The following is a 21,271-nucleotide window of genomic DNA, read 5'->3' on the forward strand; positions in this document are numbered from 1 at the left end:
CGGAGGAGGAGACGATGGAGGCTAAGGTTTGGGGAGAAGAGGAGCAACGGGGCAGCGACGGCCGAGACCAATGCAAGCAGTTGCCGGCGAACTTGACTCCCATTTCAGCTCCACTTCAGCCCCAATCTACCCCCCTGCCCTGCCCCCCTGGGTCAATACCCAATTAGTCACGGAAACCCACGAGATTGACGCATATGAAAGGAATCGGAGTCACGAGTAAATAGATCGAAGCCGGGACTAAGTTGATGCAAGAAGTCAATCTCAGCAAAATTATAGAAGGGAAGTTACCAGCTCACTCACGGGAATCAGTTGTGATCTCTCTCTCTCGTGCACCAGCCGCAGCAGCAGCAGCAAGAAGCTAGCTAGCTAAAGCTTTAACTCAGAGATCCATAAAATCTGTGATGAGCGGGCGAAAAAGAAAAAAAGTACGATTAGGACTCTGGGTGCGCAAGTACCAAATCTCACTTCATTGAGGCCTGTTTTATAAGGCCGCCTCTCCCTCGTACAAAGAGTGGGTGGGAAAAATCAAATACCTTATTATGTCCCGTAAAGCGAAAATAGGTCCAGAAAATCTTAAATTATATGACTTTTAATTAGGATCAATAATGGAAGTATTAGAAATAAGAAGTAGGTTATAGAAGTAACTTTCAAAGCTATAAAGTAGGAAGTAGTAGAAATAGCATTTTTTTTTGTTTGTTTCATATATTTTTAAAAGTAATAGAAGTAGAACTGCTTCCTCTTCATTTACTTTTTTTGTTTGGATAACATTTAGAAATATTATTAGAAAGTAATTTTATCAATGAAAAGTTGTTAGAAGTAGCTAATAAAGAAAATATTAATAAAAAATTTATTTATGTCATAATTAATATGTATTTCAACTACTTCCGAGCTACTTCTGAGTATTGAGGATTAAAAAAATATTTTGAAAGTAAGGATGACACGTAGGCGCCACATAAACATTTAGGGAAGTATTGGAATTAAGTTTTTCAGAGAACCAAACACACTTTTTTGCTTGGAAGTAGCAGAAGTAGCATCTACTTCTTTTACTTCCGCTACTTCACAATTACTTCCGTGCAAACAAACATGTCCTAGGGGCTGATCAGAGTGAGCATTCTCTGTGGGCCATGATTTTAGAAGCCATAAAGTTGGGACCCAAACATCGATACCTTACTATAGATGACACGCGGGGGCCACAGAGCAGTCCGTTTCTGTGTGTCTTCAACTGCACCCCCGCCAAACATATCTCTGCGGGGTGGCCTGTGAATCACGTGGCACCGTTGAGCACCGTACAACAAACGCAGTGGAAAAAGAGCGATGCAGCTCGCCAGCTAATTTTAATCACGCATAAATTTCTCATGTTTCAGGCTGCAGCTGGGAACAGAGAATAGAAAGAAACACAGTTTAATTTTGAATGAATAAAAAGGAGACTAGAGTTTAGAAAATATGTAAATATCAAAGCGTTTCCATGTAAAATTAAAGATCTCTCAGAGAATGTATTCCATCTCACTAGCGGAACTAAAAGGCGCACCTGTATAAACACATCAAAGTGTTTCTGCCCTGTGATTTGTCCGCTCACACTGGGGGGGGACTAAAAAATACACTTCATTATATAAATGTCAAAGCGTTTTCCATTATATTGTTCGTCTGCACATCACATGTACGGTTGCATCCAGACAAGCGAGAGAGGGATAAAATATCTGCTGTGTAGTAGAGCTCATGGATGAACGAACGAACGGCTCCTACTCAATCAAGATGAAAGCGGATGCCGCAAACGCCAAAGTGCGGTGGTGTTGCCATCGAACGAGCTACTGTCAACCGTCAACAACTAGTTAAAAAAAAAATTATTGCTGCCCAAGACGAGCGATTCACGTTAGTTTGTTTAAAAAAAGCTACAGATTGCCACAGGAAGAAAAGGAAAGAAAAGAAAGCAGCCAATGGGCATTGGAGCATCTCCAACAATGATCTTAGTTTTTCCCTATATTTGAGGAGCAAATCTCTCATCCTAGGAAATATGGAGCCAAACAATGAGCAAGTGTTCCAACAATGCTCCCCAAATGGCTCCCTATCTCATGTCCTAGACTAAATATAGGGAGTAAAAGGGGAAAAAAATCGCTCCAATAATGCTTCTTATGTTGAGATTAAATATAAGGAGTCATTTCTTGTCTTTGATTTGGAATACCAAATCATAAGCCCTATATTTAGTCTTCATTATAAGGAGCTTGTTGGAGCCAAAATTTCCCCTCATACTCCCTAAATTTACTCAAGGACATGAGATAGGGAGTCTCTTGGAGATGCTCTAGAAGACAATCCCCTTTTACATCACCAAAAGGTTGGCGTATACATGTAGCTTTGCCCCGGTGATGAGTGTGTATATATTTATTTTCATTTAAAGGGGGAAATGCTCCCAACCCAGCTCCCCAAACTCTTTCATTTTTCACCAGTGAAAAATTGCTGCAATAATAAAAATGTCATTTTCATAAAAGAACTGTAATTGTAACAAGACAGACCAATTTTAGAGATTACAAATGAGCTTATTTGTATATATATATCTTATTAATTATTATTTTTTTGAATAAGCTTGGTTTGTGATTTTGTTATCCAAACAAACCAAAATGAAGAGAAGACACGAAATGTGATGGTGGTGGCAGTAGACGTAGGCTTGGTTGGTTTTCCCCCTTCATAATCTCTAATGATTCACTAAGTTTTTTTGTTTTTTTAAACAATGTAACGCTTGCAGTCTATTTCTAGATACCAAACGCCAACTATTTCTTAATAACAAATGTTTTCTTCTTAAACATACTGCGTATGCTTTTCTCTATTTGTAATCTTATTATCGTGCCCCGCGGCATTAATTAGCTTACAAAATGAAGGGACAAACTAATGTTCTAATCCACCTTTTGTCAAAATAAAAATACCCCCTTATTCCATGCCTCGAAGCTGCTGAGCTAATAGAAAATATCACCAGTACTAAATAAGTGAGAAGAACCATAAGACCGTACCTAATGTGTAACCTTAGTGCTCAACATGCTTAGAGTGGAAAAATAAACAGAGAATCATCAGGCAACTGACATGCATCTCCATTTGATTATTGAAAGGAATTGAAAGAGAAATATCAAAAGAAAATTTGAAAGCGTACTCTCTTTCGGGTCACTAAATTCTTTTCTGTGACGGCGAAATGCAAGTAAACGTACAACTGGAATATCGTGGTCCCAGGCTTGTTTTCAGCCCAGGAAATGGGAGGAGAGAATTCACTACACCCCAATATAGATACTCAGTTTCAGCAAATAGCGCAAACGCGGGCTTAAGCCACACCAACATCCTTATCCCCTGATCCACGCCCGCTGATCTCTTCACTCCCTTCGTCTTTCAATCTCAGCAATTCTCCATCGCTTCTGCGTTATCTTTACCTCGGGTATTTTCCACTCTCTGAACAAACAAGTGGGCTAGTAGGACACGGATTCGCATCTTTCACAGCCAACCCGGGCTAAGAATTTATTAGCATCTGGTATTCCTGACAAGGACGGACAAATCCTACTCTCTTGGTGGTTGATCTTATCCCTCGGATCGCAGGATATTCAGACTGGAGGATCCATTCTAATAGGTCAAAGTCGAGAATATATCTTTGTTCAATTAGACCTTCGAACCAAACTACTTCCTCTAAATAAACGAGGAGTCACTTGATCAGAAGAGGTGAAAGCATGGGGGGAGGAAAAATATCTAAGGGGTGGGGACCACATGATCACGCCAAGTCAGCTAGCTGCTGTATACGTTGTCGTCATTTCTGAAAGTGAGGACGCCGGTTTGATTTCCCTGAACCACGCAGAGAAACACAGAGGTCCCAGCTCTTCACCAGTGTGAACAGCAGACACTAGAGAGGTAAGAGAACCATGTGCTCTCATACGGGATAGGTCATAGGTGTCCGTCAATTTATATCCTTACAATAATTCTTACAAGCTTCATTGCGATGTTAAGTTGTGTCTGAGCAGTAGAAATATCAGTCCAATGTAGCACATGCTGTACCCAGGCCTAATAATGTGATGGTCCTAACCGAAGAACAACCCAAGTTACAGATGGGGTAGGAAATAAATACCTCCCCAGTAAAGGGTGTCACATAGAAGCAGAAGTAAAAGTACATAATGAGCACCAAGAGAATGGCGTCGGTGTATAAATTGAATATGCATCATAAACGACCTTAAAAGAGGGGCAAGGCGAAACAAACATGGTTGATCAGCAAAATCAAGGCTTGCCACTGCTGACAGTTTTGGTGTTCAGAAAAGCAGAATCACTTCGAGGCGAAAGAAAACCAAAGGTTGGATTTGGACCTCTGTACAGAAAGATCCTTGGCAATAACAGATGAGATTCTCCGTCCAAAAGTGTGGACAAATATGCTAATGAAGGAGATACAGACAATCAGACAGGAAATGTCAGTAAAGTTACAGTCATAACAAGTACCTGATTGATGAGACCCTAAGATGATGGTCTATGCTAAGTTCTGCTTAAATGGATGTTGTTAAGCAAACTTAATCAACATATTCATCTGAAAGCGAACGGTGCGCAAGAATTATTATTTATGCAGTCTATACAAGGCAAAAGTTGAAACATAGTACTCTACTAGTGACCTATCTATAACAATCAAAATACAGTCTCATCACAAGAATTTGCCTTGTATCTTCTTAGAGCCATCAAAAGAACAGAAAAACTTACCGCACAACAACAAGAAATTGGCATAAGTTAACCTAGTAACTGAACCATAAGGCTTGGAATTGCCCAAGTTGCAGTGCGGACACTTACAGAGGTAGAAGAAACCACTGGGATCAACAGTGCATTGGACGCGACTAAGGCTTGACTCAGTGGTAAAGCAGGATGGGCTATGGCCTTCATTATTAAAAAAAAAAATTCATCAGGAGACCAAGGTTAATACACCTGCCTACTTGAAAGTCGAAACTGCAACGTTCATTGCCTTCAGAAAAAAATGTGACTAAAAGGTCTTATTCACAATAAGAAGGGGAAAAAAGTTTTTTGTGTATGTTGAGGCGGTGGAAAAATTTTCAAATTTCTAGCCAATTTCTTATTACTTTATTTTCTTCTCCAACTAAAGCATGACTACAAAGCCTTACTAATGGATAAAGAAATGAAGGAGAAGGAGAATAGCTGGATAATTCCATGTATTACATTCATAAGCCAATGCACATTATATCAGTTTCACCTTCCAAAAAAATGCTGGCACTCAATTCAGGGGTTGCGTTTATTTCAGAAGGATGTGGATTCATTCTTACAAGAAGAACGTAAAGTTGATAACTCCCAACCCATCTCTTAAAATTAGGAAAAGTCTTCTAAAGTGTCCCCTCCTCTCTTAATACAAGCAATTTCACTACCAATACACCAAGTTCCTCTTTGAAAGAAGAGTAAGGTGGACAAGGTTTGCTAGTTGGTCCTGTGGTCATTTTAAGTGTGATACTAACTACGCATTTTGGATCCTCAAATGCATTCCCGATTGCTCTTGGGGATCTAAAAATGGGTAACCAAACATGGAACCACATGGAATCAAACATGCCCTTAGAGATCAGGAGGGGGAATTTCTGATACCCTATCCCACTTCTTCCACATGATTTCGCATTTTGGAAAGTTGTTTAGTTCAGTATGAGAGGTGAAAGCATTGAGAAGCCTTTAAGCCTGAAAGTAAATGTTTTTGATACGCCGCAAAAATATCTCTCTCCTACACTGTTACTTTCTTTCACTATCACCTCTTCAGTTGTCAAGTGTATAACTACTAAACAAGCTTATAAAATCATCCAGTAGATAACAGATTAATTACATCTTGGAGTGGCAAGGGGCATCTGCTTAGAATCATGAAATATTTATACTTCAATAACAACCAAATAAGAAGTTCACCCGCGTATTGTTTCAGGAAAAATTGCTTTCATACCTTTACCAACATGATTGATATCAGCTATATGATCTATTTCTTGATACTAACAAGTTAACATGAGAAAGAAACTGGTGGTTGTTGCAAAAGCAAAGAAATTGCTTTGGTGGATAGGAAGTCCACGTTTGATTCAGCCTGCTCCCCTTGTACATCTTCACGTTCCTAATACATATGTATTTATAAAGGGAATAAGAAGGGGAAAAACCTGTACCTTGTGGGCTTTTATAATATCATAAACAAGATAAGTGATTTAACATATAAACCTTTTTAGTTTATATATCTTGCACAAATGCAGCATAACCTGGTTTGTAAACTAATGGGTGAAGGCGTCTTAAGTTTAGTTCCTCTAACCATTACACCAAAACTTCGAAGTTATGGTGAGGATCAAGGATTATAGTTTTATATTAATTCTAACATGCCCCCGCAGGTCGAGCGCCCTTTTTTATGGGTCGAAACCTGGACTCACGTAGTGGTGTCAATTTTTAGAAAATCCACATTTAATTCGTGGCCGGTGGGATTTGAACCTGGGTTGCTCTGATACCATCTTAAGTTTAGTTCCTCTAACCATTACACCAAAACTTCGAAGTTATGGTGAGGATAAAGGATTATAGTTTTATATTAATTCTAACAAGGCGTCCCTGACTTCTAGACAACAGCAACAGGAGGAAAACACAAGGAACTATAATACAAAGGGTCTACTCTGTCTAATTCGTCATGAATCATGATTGTGCAAACCCCTTTCAATTCCATAACATGCTTTTCCCAATGCAATTAAGAAAAACACTTTTCTAACGCTTGAGACACAAATTTCATGTAGCACAGAGCAATGTTTATAAAAATTGCAGCATGGCATGTTGGGAACAGATTAAAAGTTTATGTAACGAATGGATCAAAGACAGATATATAAGCAGCAGGAAGGAGGAGATCGGTAATCAATTACACTACAAAATGGAAAAGTTCTCCTCTAAGGGTAATTGACGAATTTAAAGCTATAAAATCATGGAAATATATTATATGTGAAAGTAGTATTATTTGTCTTCATAATATAAATAGAAAACTCAAAACTGCATACAGTATGGCATATCAAAGACCAAAGATAAGGGAGTACCCTTGTTGTGATCTTCGCAACATTTTCTCCATGAAAAAAGAAACAAGATGGCAGACAGCTCTGCAAGTCAAAACATCAAAGAGAAGACCATATAAATTAGCATGTGATATACTAAATGCAATCGGAAAACAACTCGATCTAGGTAACATAATAGGTGATGAAATAATTATATCCTTACTGTAGGCGTCAAAAAATGCTTACAGACGTTCAAACACCACTCAAGATAACATAGAAGAACAATTTACAAATCATCAGGCAACACATGGTGGCGCGGCAGCGTATATTGACGCGGCTAAGGCGCGACAGCATGCAGTGCCGCGGCTAAGGCGCGACAGCATGCAGTACCGCGGTTAAGGCGCGACGGAATGGAGTGTCGCGGCTAAGGCGCTGCAACATAGAGTGCCGCGGCTATTTTAGAGGAATGCTGTGGCGGTTCCAAGGCAGTTATACGATGATTTTTTGAAGTCCACGTGGCGGCGTATCAGAGATAGAACGTGTGCTGACATGGACAGGCAGTTAAACCACGAAGAAGGTGGTTAAAGGTCGTGGGAGAACAGTTTCAAACACGTATGAACGTGGGTGTAACTCCCCCTTTAGCCGCGGCAGTGTCGACTGCCGCGCTCTTTGGCCGCGACAGTGTCGACTGTCGCGCCCTTTAGCCGCGACAGCATCAACTGCCGCGCCTAAAGGGCTAGTTGCTGATCGGCTATTTCTTCAGTTATCGTCCAAGGAGGCTATAAATACCCCCCTATGGCCATCATTGACAGGGGCGGAGCATTTCCAGAGCAGATTAGAGCAGAGAGCCTTGAGTTTTGGTGAATTAGAGCAAGAGAGAGAGTCTTTCTTCTTCACAAACATCCTCAAGAAGCTTTTGGCGAGTCCTAGAGATCTAAGCTCAGACTTGATCTTTAGAAGAGTGAACATCTTACATCGATAAGATATTCGCTTCAAATTCTTACTTCGATAAACGAAGGAAGAATCATTAAACCCCTCACGGTTCAATCAGAATCTGTGATTTGGTGGTCCACGAGTCAAAGCGCTCCCGGCACAGGCAAAGATCCCACGCAAGCAGCGATCCAAACAACGATCCTGCGTTTGTTTCTCAAGAGTTGTAATTTTCCTTTTGTTGTGTAAAAGAAGTCTTATAAAAAGACTATCTCTTTTGAATTTATTGTAATCGACCGAAGATATAATGAATTCCATAACAAAACCAACTTTTGACGCAAACAAGCTGGCGACCACAGTGGGAGCCAACGGTCTCGCTGCCGAGACCGTCGTGTCGCAGCCGATCAAGATTCCAGTTGAATCCATGGTCGAATACGAATTCGACCAAACCAAGTTTGAGGAATATCTCTCATCATCCTCTTCAAGATCTTCATTGTCTCGCAAGTATAAGAGGATCTCACAATTGAGGAAGACTTACATGCCAAAGAAGGCACAAAATGAAGACTCTCGCTTGATTGTTGCTGAGAATTTCACTCGCAACACCTCTGCTCAAAATGGCTCTTATCTAATTGAAGAGTCATCGAATCAAAGCCCGACGACATTGACGAAAAGAGCTCGTCAGAGACAGCGTCAGCGTCTTGCTCGTCAAATAGCTAAGGCATTTGAACAAACCGACGGAGTTCGTTATTATGCGGACTTAGAGTCGAGGAAACAACAAGTGGTTCGTTCAACGCAACGACGAACTACTCACGTTTCTGCACAATTCACAACGGAGGAATGGACACTCATCAAAAGGGCTCGTTCGACCCTCCAAGAACGTATACAAAAACGTCGTGCAAACGTTGTTCATGCCCGTGCTCTCTTACAACAAAGACGAGAAAGGAGGAAGGAAACGGTGACCAAAGAATCACCAAAACTCCGCCAAGTTTGGATTCTGAAGTCTGGACTTATGCAAAATCAGCATTCGGAGCCCGTTAAGACTCCATACCCACAAGGGGGTGGTTCTAAACGTGCGACTCCCGACATAACCTTGGATCGCTTAAAGACAAAAATAAATTGTCCTGAGAATGCCAACAAGGTTTTATACCCCCAGAAGAAGACGCATTCACCAAATGATATCGTCATACCTGGGAGATCATACCAACAGACGATACGATTTTTTGGCAATCATACCGATGAATCGTATTATCAAGTTGAAGTTGTGAATAATTTTCGAAAGAGAGTTATTCGAGAGATAAACTCTCGTTGTTCCTGTGCACGACTCGTCAAAACAGCATTATCAGAATGTGACTGTTTCAAACGAGAAATCATCCCACGAAAAGTCTCTGCATTATCAAAGCCTAAGCTGAGACATTTCCGCAAAAGAAAATCAGCTGCCCAAAATGATGAATTCCCTGAAGTCACCATCAACGTAGCTGATAGAAGAAAGTCTAAACAGCATTCAAGTGACTCAAATCCCGACTTTTCCCCGAAAGGAAAAGTCAATCCAAGAATTGCTCAAAGGATGTCTCGACTCCAATTAGGAGCTATCAGACGCAGAGACTACAAGAGAATGCAAGAAGGAATGTCCTCGGAGGATGAATTCTCGGACACTTATTCTGCAATCGCTTCTGATGATACAATGTCTAGCACAGGACAAATCAGAGAAGTATTCACAATCACTGCTGATCAGTTCACTCAAATACTTCAGGAAGCTCTAGCCAAACAACGTGAAGAAATTAGAGCTGAAGTGAAGACAGAAATGAAGTTGGCTATCCAACAAATGAGAGAACTGTTAACTCAACAGCCTCAACCTCCTGAGTCCAATCAGCGATTTGAATCCAGCCACCACACTCGGAATGTTGTAGATGACAGTGATCCAGAGGTGGATGAAGTCATTATGGCTGATACACCTCCCAATGGCAATAACGCTGGGGGTGGTTTAACGGATCCTCCCAATAACGATATTGGGGGTGGTTCAATAGCACCTCTCACTGGGGGTGGTCCAATTATCTTTACTCGACATCATTCAGAAAGAAATGAAGACGATGACGGGAAAATGCAAAAACTTGAAGACAAAATCAATGCTTTGATGACGGCTCAAGAAGTTAAGAAGACGGGTATTCCATGTCCTTATCCGAGGGAATGGGATTCAATACCATACCCGACCAAATTCAATCTGATTAACTTCACACCGTTTGAAGGGAAGAGTTCGCCGATTCAACACTTGATTTATTTCAAGTCTCATTTGGGCATAATCTCTGGAAACGAGGCCTTAATGATCCGGTCATTCGTTGGCACCCTTCGTGGGCCCGCCTTCGATTGGTACCGACGGCTCAAGCCAGGGAGCATCAATTGCTGGGATGACATGGAAAGTTTGTTCCTCAGCAACTTCTTCGATGATGACACCGAAGTGTCAATCGGAATCCTTTTGGATGAGAAGCAAAAAGACGGAGAGTCAGTCGACAATTTTGTCAAGCGTTTCCGTAACATGGCGATGAATTGCAGAGATCCTATTACAGAGGAGTTCATCCTGCAAACATGCCACAATAACCTCTCCATCGATGTCTTGGAAGCTTTGGGGGTTGAGCCGTCCACAACTTGGAAGGAGTTAAAATTTCGTGGCGAACAAGCTGAACACTTTCTTAAAAGAAAGGAAGCTGAGAAAGGCCAACAAATGACATCTGCAATCATTGGGAACGCAACTTTCGATCCGAAGTTTCAAAAAGAATATTCATTCGAAGAGGATGAAGCTCCAGCCATATTGGAATACCTCCTCGCTAATGACAAAATCGAGCTACCACCTATTAAAGATCAGGATGGAGCTAAGATGATTACGGATCCAAATTACTGTGCGTACCACAGAAGGATTCTTCATCCCACCGAAATTTGCTTTGGACTCAAAAACAAAATCCAAGCCTTAATTGACTCCGGCGTCATAACGGCCAAAGAAGTCGAGTAAAGACGACCATATTACTCCATCGGATACACGAGTATAAACTGTTTTCCCCAACTCCATTGGGTACACGAGTATAAACTGTTTCCCCTCACTCCGAAAAGTATACGAGTATAAACTGCTCCTCGATACTCCAAAAGGTATATGAGTCTAAACTATTTCCTTTCCTTAACGGGAAGTTCCTGGAGAATCCTATATTCTTAAGGATAACCCGAACATATGACTGAGGTTAACGTACTCCTCGTTATACCCAGTTTTACAAAGAAAGCTGGGGGTCGATAATTCATGTAATGGGAAGTTCCTGGAAGAATGTTAAATATAATATTCTTAGGGATAACCCGATTATTATGGACAGAATGATAAATACTAAGCTCCTATTATGATTTTCGAACACTCTTTTGCTGAGATGAGATTCGATCACTTCGTTAGATCAATCTTCCCTCACAAAACCCATTTGGTCAAACCTTTAAACAGTTAGGACCGAAGCCAAAATCCCCTCTCGATTCGTTCCATGAACGAGAGGTCCACAAATTGAACGATCAAACCTTTAAACAGTTAGGATCGTCTTAAATACCCATTTGGTCAAACCTTTAAACAGTTAGGACCAAAACCAAAATCCCCTCTCGATCCCTCCTCCGCCGAGCTCAGGGTCCTTTCTCTCGCCTCCAACGAGATCTCCGGCGAGCTCCGCGACCTCGCCGTCAGCGATCTCGCCGAGGCAGCCGTTGGCGTGGTCGAGGGAGCCGGCGGCGATGTGGTTGGCGCGGTGAGGAGGGAGGAGGTGGATGAGGTAGAGCCCGCGCTCGTCGGACTTGAGCTCGCGGACGCCGCAGGGGACGACGACGGTCGGGGATAGGGACATCAGGGAGAAGCACTGGAGGGGGGAGGAGGTAATCAATGCCCATAAGAGAGATAAAGGGTATTATAGTCTTTAGTTGTGTAAAATTCTTGGGCTTTGTGTTTTGGGGGCTCAGTGCATAGTTATTACGAATTTGGGGGTTTTGAGGGCGTTGAAAAAGTCTTGGGGGTGGGAAGCGTTTTTTCTTGTGTTTTGGGGGCTGGAAGCATTTTTCCCAAAAATAAAACCAAGAATCAGCTATGCCTAATTGTCAATGTCAGTCAGTTCATCCTAACACCATAGTTATTCATCGGCGGAATCCACTGGAGTCAGGGGCTTCTACACGGGAGCCCTCAAGAATACAGATTCGCAATGACAATGGAAAAGGATAGATAAATTCCTCCAATAACCAAAAAAAAATAAAAAAATGCTGACCTCGAGGCCGTCGGCGAACGAAGCGGACGATAAGGATTTCTCACCCTGGCGTCGCTGGAGACAACGATCCCATCGTCTCTACCTCTTATTAAAGGGAAAATGCTGAAGGGGAAAAGGATCCCCGGCGGGCAAATTTAGGTTCAAAGCTGAAAACTAAAGGGTGAAGCTGGGGTTTTTCAAAGTCAGCTGGCGCCTAGGGCATCACATCTTTGTAGGGTCCATAGATTTCATAAAAAAAAAAAGGGAAAATTGCTTGGGGGAACCAACTTAATTTGGCCCATTCATCCCCACCCTCCAACTAAAGTCAACCACTTGGGGGCACCTTGACCCAAGTTGTAATGCTTTTACACCCCAAACCCAAGATTGTATATATACTTTATAGTGTATTTTTGCCAATTGCCCTTTTTACCCTTTGTACTCCTCCGATTTTGGGAATACCAGGTGAGTTTTTTTATCTTGTTGGCCAGCAAAGCAACCCATCAAATCGGAAGTCAGATTTGAAGTCACTTCCGTTTCTAGCTAGAGAGAGGTTTTATGGAGGGAAAAGGGAAAAATGGAGGGAAAAATATACTAAGTTCCCTCCAAAATTGTTCATGCCTCATTTCAATGTAATATATACTCTTCCCTCTTTAGATCTACTACTAAGACCTTCAACAACCATTTATATTCTTAACTTTTTCCTCTTAACTTCTTCAACAACCACAATGGAAGATTCCTTAATGTGTGTTATTTCATTTAACAGTAATGCAACCCTCATTAAAGTCAATTCGACAACAATATTTGCTGAATTGAAGATGATCGTTGCAGAGAATTTTAGAGAATCGTACGAAAGTTTGTTGATAAGTTACTCTATCGAGAAGTTTCCCAATGTCTCATTTGAGCTTTCAAAAGATGAAGATATTCTCAACATGATAGATTATCATCGTTCAATGGGGTTAAATACAGTAACCATGACTGTTACTAAAAGAGATGAAGGACCCACTCATGCCATAGGGACAGAAACGGAGCTTAGGTAAGTATTCAAAAATATATTTTCAGGTTCTGGATACACGTGACATATTACGTTATATATGTGACCTGAAGACATCCAACGTGACAAGTTGACTTTATTTGTGACATATGGACTTTATTTGTGATACTTAGGTCTTATATGTGACTTTACTGGTAAGTATCACACGTGACTTACTTGTGACCTTATCTTTCAACCTGCAGTGTTCCTAATGTTAGCACACAGTCATCAGAGCATATCGAGGAACCTTATGAGAGGATCACAATCGAGGAATCAGAGAGGATCCCAAACGACAACCCTCAAGGAGAGCATGTGTGGATGATGAACGATGTAGTAAGTGACTCGTCACGGATCCCAGCATGGTGGCACGAGGCAATTACTGGAAAAGGGCAGCAATTTGAAAGTGCAAAAGAAGTTAGAATGGCTCTTATATACTACTCTATAGCTAAGAAGTTTGCTTTTAATTATGTTAACAATGAGCCAAAACGTATTCGTGCTAGTTGCATGTTCAGAAAAGAAACAAAATGCCCGTGGTTGCTTTTCGCTTCACCATTGAGGAATGTGTCAACCTTTGCTATAAAAAAATTTGTTCCTCAACATACATGCGGACAACATAACAGCACAGCTGGTCACTTCAGAGCATCAAGAAGGTGGATTGCGAGTATGCTACAATCAATTATGAAGAGGCGTCCATATATTACCCCAACTGACATTAGAAAGGAATTGCACTCTCAATATGGATTAAGAGTTAATTATTCTAAAGCTTGGCGTGCTAAGGAGACGGCAAAAGACCAAATATTTGGTTGCGCAAGGCATTCATATGATTTACTATCCTGGTTAGTCCAAGCGAATTGTTGATGTCTCCTTTAGAACGTATATCTATCACACTTAACTGTAAATATGACATGTCAAAATTCTATGTGACATTTAGACCTTATATGTGACATTTAGACCTTATATGTGATATTTAGACCTTATATGTGATATTTGGACCTTATATATGACATTTAGACCTTATATGTGACATTTAGACCTTATATGTGACTTATGGACCTTAAATGTGACATTGAGACCTTATTTGTGATATTTAGACCTTACATGTGATATTTGTACATTATGTGTGACATTTGAGTATTACATGTGATATTTAGATATTGTTCATCATTTAACAAGTTATTTGTGATTTAACCAACATTTTTAGGTACCAAATGAAGGTGATATGACCAACTGTAAATGTGACATGTCAATATACTATTCGACATTTAGACCTTACATGTGATATTTAGACCAAATATGTGATATCTGGACATTATATGTGACATATAGACCTTATATGTGATATTTGGACCTTATATGTGACATTTAGACCTTATACGTGACTTATGGACCTTATATGTGACATTTAGACCTTATATGTGACTTATGGACCTTAAATGTGACATTGAGACCTTATTTGTGATATTTAGACCTTACATGTGATATGTGTACCTAATGTGTGACATTTGAGTATTACATGTGATATTTAGATATTGTTCATCATTTAACAAGTTATTTGTGATTTAACCAACATTTTTAGGTACCAAATGAAGGTGATATGACCAACTGTAAATGTGACATGTCAATATACTATTCGACATTTAGACCTTATATGTGATATTTAGACCAAATATGTGATATCTGGACATTATATGTGACATATAGACCTTATATGTGATATTTGGACCTTATATGTGACAATTAGTCCTTATATGTGACGTTTAGACCTTATATGTGATATCTGGACCTTATATGTGACGTTTGGACATAACATGTGACACTTAGACCTTATATGTGATATTTGGACCTTGTACGTGACATTTAGACCTTCTGTGTGACATATATACCTTATATGTGACATATGGACATTCCATGTGACATATGGATCTTATATGTGACCTTTAGACCTTATATGTGATATTTGGACCTTCCATGTGATATTTGGACTTATTTGTGACGTTTGAGTATTACATGTGATATTTAGATATTCATTATTTAACAAGTTATTTGTGATTTAACCAACATTTTTAGGTACCAAATGAAGGTGATATGACCAACTGTAAATGTGACATGTCAATATACTATTCGACATTTAGACCTTATATGTGATATTTAGACCAAATATGTGATATCTGGACATTATATGTGACATATAGACCTTATATGTGATATTTGGACCTTATATGTGACAATTAGTCCTTATATGTGACGTTTAGACCTTATATGTGATATCTGGACCTTATATGTGACGTTTGGACATAACATGTGACACTTAGACCTTATATGTGATATTTGGACCTTGTACGTGACATTTAGACCTTCTGTGTGACATATATACCTTATATGTGACATATGGACATTCCATGTGACATATGGATCTTATATGTGACCTTTAGACCTTATATGTGATATTTGGACCTTCTATGTGATATTTGGACCTTATTTGTGACGTTTGAGTATTACATGTGATATTTAGATATTCATTATTTAACAAGTTATTTGTGATTTAACCAACATTTTTAGGTACCAAATGAAGGTGATATGACCAACTGTAAATGTGACATGTCAATATACTATTCGACATTTAGACCTTATATGTGATATTTAGACCAAATATGTGATATCTGGACATTATATGTGACATATAGACCTTATATGTGATATTTGGACCTTATATGTGACAATTAGTCCTTATATGTGACGTTTAGACCTTATATGTGATATCTGGACCTTATATGTGACGTTTGGACATAACATGTGACACTTAGACCTTATATGTGATATTTGGACCTTGTACGTGACATTTAGACCTTCTGTGTGACATATATACCTTATATGTGACATATGGACATTCCATGTGACATATGGATCTTATATGTGACCTTTAGACCTTATATGTGATATTTGGACCTTCTATGTGATATTTGGACCTTATTTGTGACGTTTGAGTATTACATGTGATATTTAGATATTCATTATTTAACAAGTTATTTGTGATTTAACCAACATTTTTAGGTACCAAATGAAGGTGATATGACCAACTGTAAATGTGACATGTCAATATACTATTCGACATTTAGACCTTATATGTGATATTTAGACCAAATATGTGATATCTGGACATTATATGTGACATATAGACCTTATATGTGATATTTGGACCTTATATGTGACAATTAGTCCTTATATGTGACGTTTAGACCTTATATGTGATATCTGGACCTTATATGTGACGTTTGGACATAACATGTGACACTTAGACCTTATATGTGATATTTGGACCTTGTACGTGACATTTAGACCTTCTGTGTGACATATATACCTTATATGTGACATATGGACATTCCATGTGACATATGGATCTTATATGTGACCTTTAGACCTTATATGTGATATTTGGACCTTCTATGTGATATTTGGACCTTATTTGTGACGTTTGAGTATTACATGTGATATTTAGATATTCATTATTTAACAAGTTATTTGTGATTTAACCAACATTTTTAGGTACCAAATGAAGGTGATATGACCAACTGTAAATGTGACATGTCAATATACTATTCGACATTTAGACCTTATATGTGATATTTAGACCAAATATGTGATATCTGGACATTATATGTGACATATAGACCTTATATGTGATATTTGGACCTTATATGTGACAATTAGTCCTTATATGTGACGTTTAGACCTTATATGTGATATCTGGACCTTATATGTGACGTTTGGACATAACATGTGACACTTAGACCTTATATGTGATATTTGGACCTTGTACGTGACATTTAGACCTTCTGTGTGACATATATACCTTATATGTGACATATGGACATTCCATGTGACATATGGATCTTATATGTGACCTTTAGACCTTATATGTGATATTTGGACCTTCTATGTGATATTTGGACCTTATTTGTGACGTTTGAGTATTACATGTGATATTTAGATATTCATTATTTAACAAGTTATTTGTGATTTAACCAACATTTTTAGGTACCAAATGAAGGTGATATGACCAACTGTAAATGTGACATGTCAATATACTATTCGACATTTAGACCTTATATGTGATATTTAGACCAAATATGTGATATCTGGACATTATATGTGACATATAGACCTTATATGTGATATTTGGACCTTATATGTGACAATTAGTCCTTATATGTGACGTTTAGACCTTATATGTGATATCTGGACCTTATATGTGACGTTTGGACATAACATGTGACACTTAGACCTTATATGTGATATTTGGACCTTGTACGTGACATTTAGACCTTCTGTGTGACATATATACCTTATATGTGACATATGGACATTCCATGTGACATATGGATCTTATATGTGACCTTTAGACCTTATATGTGATATTTGGACCTTCTATGTGATATTTGGACCTTATTTGTGACGTTTGAGTATTACATGTGATATTTAGATATTCATTATTTAACAAGTTATTTGTGATTTAACCAACATTTTTAGGTACCAAATGAAGGTGATATGACCAACTGTAAATGTGACATGTCAATATACTATTCGACATTTAGACCTTATATGTGATATTTAGACCAAATATGTGATATCTGGACATTATATGTGACATATAGACCTTATATGTGATATTTGGACCTTATATGTGACAATTAGTCCTTATATGTGACGTTTAGACCTTATATGTGATATCTGGACCTTATATGTGACGTTTGGACATAACATGTGACACTTAGACCTTATATGTGATATTTGGACCTTGTACGTGACATTTAGACCTTCTGTGTGACATATATACCTTATATGTGACATATGGACATTCCATGTGACATATGGATCTTATATGTGACCTTTAGACCTTATATGTGATATTTGGACCTTCTATGTGATATTTGGACCTTATTTGTGACGTTTGAGTATTACATGTGATATTTAGATATTCATTATTTAACAAGTTATTTGTGATTTAACCAACATTTTTAGGTACCAAATGAAGGTGATATGACCAACTGTAAATGTGACATGTCAATATACTATTCGACATTTAGACCTTATATGTGATATTTAGACCAAATATGTGATATCTGGACATTATATGTGACATATAGACCTTATATGTGATATTTGGACCTTATATGTGACAATTAGTCCTTATATGTGACGTTTAGACCTTATATGTGATATCTGGACCTTATATGTGACGTTTGGACATAACATGTGACACTTAGACCTTATATGTGATATTTGGACCTTGTACGTGACATTTAGACCTTCTGTGTGACATATATACCTTATATGTGACATATGGACATTCCATGTGACATATGGATCTTATATGTGACCTTTAGACCTTATATGTGATATTTGGACCTTCTATGTGATATTTGGACCTTATTTGTGACGTTTGAGTATTACATGTGATATTTAGATATTCATTATTTAACAAGTTATTTGTGATTTAACCAACATTTTTAGGTACCAAATGAAGGTGATATGACCAACTGTAAATGTGACATGTCAATATACTATTCGACATTTAGACCTTATATGTGATATTTAGACCAAATATGTGATATCTGGACATTATATGTGACATATAGACCTTATATGTGATATTTGGACCTTATATGTGACAATTAGTCCTTATATGTGACGTTTAGACCTTATATGTGATATCTGGACCTTATATGTGACGTTTGGACATAACATGTGACACTTAGACCTTATATGTGATATTTGGACCTTGTACGTGACATTTAGACCTTCTGTGTGACATATATACCTTATATGTGACATATGGACATTCCATGTGACATATGGATCTTATATGTGACCTTTAGACCTTATATGTGATATTTGGACCTTCTATGTGATATTTGGACCTTATTTGTGACGTTTGAGTATTACATGTGATATTTAGATATTCATTATTTAACAAGTTATTTGTGATTTAACCAACATTTTTAGGTACCAAATGAAGGTGATATGACCAACTGTAAATGTGACATGTCAATATACTATTCGACATTTAGACCTTATATGTGATATTTAGACCAAATATGTGATGGAATCTCGAGTCTGCAGCTGATGAATTGAGTTTGGCTCGTGTCATTGAGTTGACTTTGAACTACCTCCGTCACATTGTGCTGGCTTAGGGTTTCGGATCACCGTGTGTTGACTTTTTGTCGCAACGCTGTTCGCGTGGAAAACTGTTTTCTTTTTCATTGATATGATTGTCATCTTGGGTTACAAAGATCCGGTCTTTTATAGATCCGGTTACAACTAAGTCAAAGAAAAAAAATAAAAAATTACAACTTTCCTCTTTCGAACGAATCGCAAGCTCCTGTTTTGCGGTCGCTTGCTTGTGTGGGTTCTTTGCCGACGCCGGGGTTAATCCGTGGACCACCGCGCGATCTAGATCCGGTCGGATCTACACGAGTATGCGGGTATTATTCCACGAAGGGAATAATAGCCGGGAGGGATTAATCCACCAAGGGAATAATCGCTCAGATCTCGAGATCTAAGACCAAGCTTAGATCTGGAGTGTAGTCTCGTGTAGATCTCAGATCTGTTCTTTCTTCCTCTCGAGATCCTGCCTTTTCTGACGTTGATGGTCACCGAGGATCAGATCTGAATGTGCAAGTCTTCTGGTCTTCAAGCTCCGAGTTCACTCTTCAATCCGGCAGAGTTTCGGCTCTTGAAAGTTCGACCTCTGAAAATGAACATCTCTAGGCCTATTTATAGGCTCTCAGGACAGTGGCTGCGGCATTGGCCGAGCCACCTTGAGGTGGCTCGGCTTTGGCCGAGCCCCCGCGGGCGGTGTTTTCCGACTTTTTCGAGTCGTTTTCCGTTATCTCGTTTGTCCGTGTTTCGCCGAGCCACCCCGAGGTGGCTCGGCCACCGAGCCACCGAGCCACCTCAAGGTGGCTCGGCTGAGGCCGAGCCACCTTGGGGTGGCTCGGCTTTGGCCGAGCCCCCGCGGGCGGTGTTTTCTGACTTTTTCGAGTCGTTTTCCGTTATCTCGTTTGTCCGTGTTTCGGTTGACCTGAGACTCTGATTTGATGATCTGATTTGGCAGTAAGCTGGATTCCTGATTTGGCAGTAAATCCGCTTCTGAGTTCGAGTCTGAAATTGATCTTGATTCGATCGTGATTCGTCCGAGTCCGCTCTCGGTTGGATGACTCGTTGATTCCTCAACTCATTAGCTTGATTCTGCACGCGGGTGGATGCATTCCGTCGCTTCTGTGCGATTCGTCGCCTCGTTGGTTCGTCGGTTTGTGCCGAGCTATGCTAGGGGACCTATAAGCAATTTTATATGCCTACATAATGATATAATGGTTATTGGTATATTTTAATATTGTGTTCGTAGTGTAAATGTTATGAATACATAATTACATAATTGTTGCATATATTTTTATATATTTTATCTACGTCCATTATTGATATGCTTTTTACTTTCTATTATCAGTTATTATATGTATTAGTTTTGCTTTACAGATTACTATATGATATCGTGCATATCTTATTTTAATTCCGATGACGGAATTTGCTTTAAGGGGGGTAGAATGTAATGACCGTGAATTTTTGATACTAGTTAAAATAATTTTTTAGTATTTTAAAATATTTAATTATGATTTTAAAAGAGTATTTGTATTTTTCCCAAATTTCTAGAAATTTATACGATTTAAAAGTCCAAATCTTATATTTATTTAAATGATTTTAATAGTTATAAATTAATTTCGTGCGGTGATAATTTCTGGAATTAATCTGTTGTGTTATCGATACTATTACTTACCATTTTAAATAATATGTTGTATTATTATTACTATTACGTATTATTTCGTATATTATGTTGTATTATTAATTACATATTATTTGTGTAATTTGTTGTATTATTTCTACTATTACGTATTTACTGTCGTATTAGCATAACCGGTACGTTTTATCACGTATAAAATTATCCTATAATTATTTGATTTTAAATATAAGTAATTATATTTATATTAATTATTCTTATTTAATTGTATAATTTCTTGTAT

At 38.6% G+C, this 21,271-nt stretch overlaps 1 protein-coding gene and 1 long non-coding RNA gene across 6 annotated transcripts; one reads left to right on the forward strand and one right to left on the reverse strand.

The window, feature by feature from the left end:
- On the reverse strand, nt 7–12,393 carry LOC109829767. Of its 5 annotated transcripts, none has more exons than XR_002244132.1 (6): nt 12,188–12,393; nt 7,035–7,094; nt 4,792–4,875; nt 1,529–1,808; nt 1,167–1,371; nt 7–396 (listed from the first exon to the last, which is right to left on the reverse strand). It is a non-coding gene; the product is annotated as an uncharacterized LOC109829767 (long non-coding RNA). The 5 variants fall into 5 exon arrangements; XR_002244133.1 differs by having other exon boundaries at nt 1,167–1,365; nt 3,137–4,875; XR_002244130.1 differs by having other exon boundaries at nt 3,137–4,875.
- LOC109829530 lies at nt 12,892–14,054 on the forward strand. The gene is made up of 2 exons (XM_020396617.1): nt 12,892–13,199; nt 13,400–14,054. Exons 1-2 carry the CDS (start codon nt 12,892–12,894, stop codon nt 14,052–14,054), a joined length of 963 nt encoding a protein of 320 aa, XP_020252206.1.

The sequence above is a fragment of the Asparagus officinalis genome, chromosome 2 (genome assembly GCF_001876935.1).
Source record: "Asparagus officinalis chromosome 2, Aspof.V1, whole genome shotgun sequence".
Taxonomy (NCBI): domain Eukaryota; kingdom Viridiplantae; phylum Streptophyta; class Magnoliopsida; order Asparagales; family Asparagaceae; genus Asparagus; species Asparagus officinalis.